The 1790-nt window shown below is 48.7% G+C and overlaps 1 protein-coding gene across 1 annotated transcript in view; it reads left to right on the plus strand.

Moving 5' to 3' along the window:
- LOC140324883 (cornifelin homolog B-like) overlaps positions 1-1438 on the plus strand; it is a 7857-nt gene extending 6419 nt beyond the window's left edge. Inside the window, exon 4 of the mRNA XM_072403008.1 lies at positions 1084-1438. Within this exon, the coding sequence (XP_072259109.1) occupies positions 1084-1293 (210 nt within the window). The 3' untranslated portion in view covers positions 1294-1438. The remainder of the gene's footprint in view (positions 1-1083) is intronic.
- Positions 1439-1790: the final 352 nt, after the last annotated feature.

The raw sequence follows: 1790 nt of genomic DNA on the forward strand, positions 1-1790 counted from the left end.
CCAATAACATGCTGGGGGGAGCCCCGGTGCCCAATAACATGCTGGGGGGAGCTCCGGTGCCCAATAACATGCTGGGGGGAGCCCCGGTGCCCAATTATATTCTACATTTCCTACATTGTGGGCAGTCTTAGCTGAGTGAAATATTCCCTGCTGTGAATGGGTAAAACTCTTTTGGTGAATATCCTCGCTGTGTTACCTTGTTAGTGACTTAACCCCCTCCCCCTCCCATTTATTCTCTGGTTCTCGCTCTTCCTCACATTCATTCCATACTCCTCTCTCTGCCTAAATATTCACTCCTTTCCCCTCCTCTCATCTCCATCTTCTCCCTGTACTCCCCTCTGTTCTCCCTTCTCTTCTCTCTCCTCTCCTTATCTCTCCTTTCTACTAATCACATTCTCCTCTCCTCTCTTCTCCCTCCTTGTCTCTCCTTCCCCTCCGCTCACCTATTCTCATACTCTCCTCTCCTCTTACCTGTCTCCTCTGCTCCCCACTCTTCTCCTCCCCCTTTCCCTATTTGTTTTCCCTTATTCCTCTCTATCTTTCTTCTTTCTCTTCTTCTCTACCCTCCCCCCCATTCTTATCTCTGCTCCCCAAACTCTTCTGCCCCATCCCTGGCCTTACCCTCCCCCTCCTTTTGTGCCCATCTCCCTTTTCTCTATCCTATTCCCCTCCTCTTTCCTCTCCCTTTTATCTGTCCTCACTTTTATATATTATATTACCTCTTCTCTCTTCGCCCTCAGTCCTGGATAAGGTCTCATGCTGCCTGTCAGCCATCTCATCATGGATGTCTGACCCATTCCTGAAACTCAACCTGGATAAAGGGGAACTCCTCATCATCCCCCCTCACATTCCAAATCCCCCCCTGACATATATCTAACTGTTATAACGCTTGCTCCTACTTTCTGCTCATTTATAACCCAACGCTTCCCCCTCACCTACCCGTCTGTCTCCTAACCCCTCACTACTTCCCACCATTCCATATCCCCCTCCTATTGTGTGATACTTCCCCCACCTCCTAGATTGTAAGCTCCTCAGGCCAGGGTCGCTCTCCTCCCCCTCACTCCTCTCCTCTGCTCTCCCCAGGGATCTATCTGTGATGATTGCTGCATGCTGTATTGGTGTCTGTGCTGCGCCTGGTGTCAGATGGCTCGGGAGATTAAGAAATACAAGCATCCGGCGTCCATTGTTACGGCTCAGACCACCACCATGTCGATGCCAGGGCAGCCCATGGTGTATCCTGCGTACCAACCTCGGCCAACCAGCTTTGTGAATGAGAACACAGGGCGCTACTAGCGCAAGAAATGACGCAAACCTCGGTGAGGAAATCATCGCCAAGCAAAGAGACCCCCAAAGACAGACATGGGGGGCTGGGGGTGCAGGGGAGGGGCTGTGTAGTCCCTGATATTACTTAAAATATTAACTTCTGACAAATCTTTAAAATGCCATTTAATTCCTTTCTGTTATTTGTCAATAAATCAGTTCCAGCCACATGAAACCTTTTTATGATGCGTTGTCACCCATTTGATAAAAATTCCAGGAAAACAATATTTTATTGTAAATAGATTTGAACCATTGGTCCCAAATCCCCCATTGGGTCACAGAGAGAACCCCACCCCCCGGAGAATCTGACCCCTCCTCATGCACTTCCTGTGTTGTACAGGAAGTGGAAGAGATTCCCTCCTGTGTGGTCACAGAGAACAATATACAGGATCTGACTTCACAAGTTATGACCAGAGCTCCCCCACAATCCAGTAATTCTGTTCTATTTATAGACATCCTAAAAATGTGGT

This window comes from Pyxicephalus adspersus, chromosome 2 (genome assembly GCF_032062135.1).
Source record: "Pyxicephalus adspersus chromosome 2, UCB_Pads_2.0, whole genome shotgun sequence".
NCBI lineage: Eukaryota > Metazoa > Chordata > Amphibia > Anura > Pyxicephalidae > Pyxicephalus > Pyxicephalus adspersus.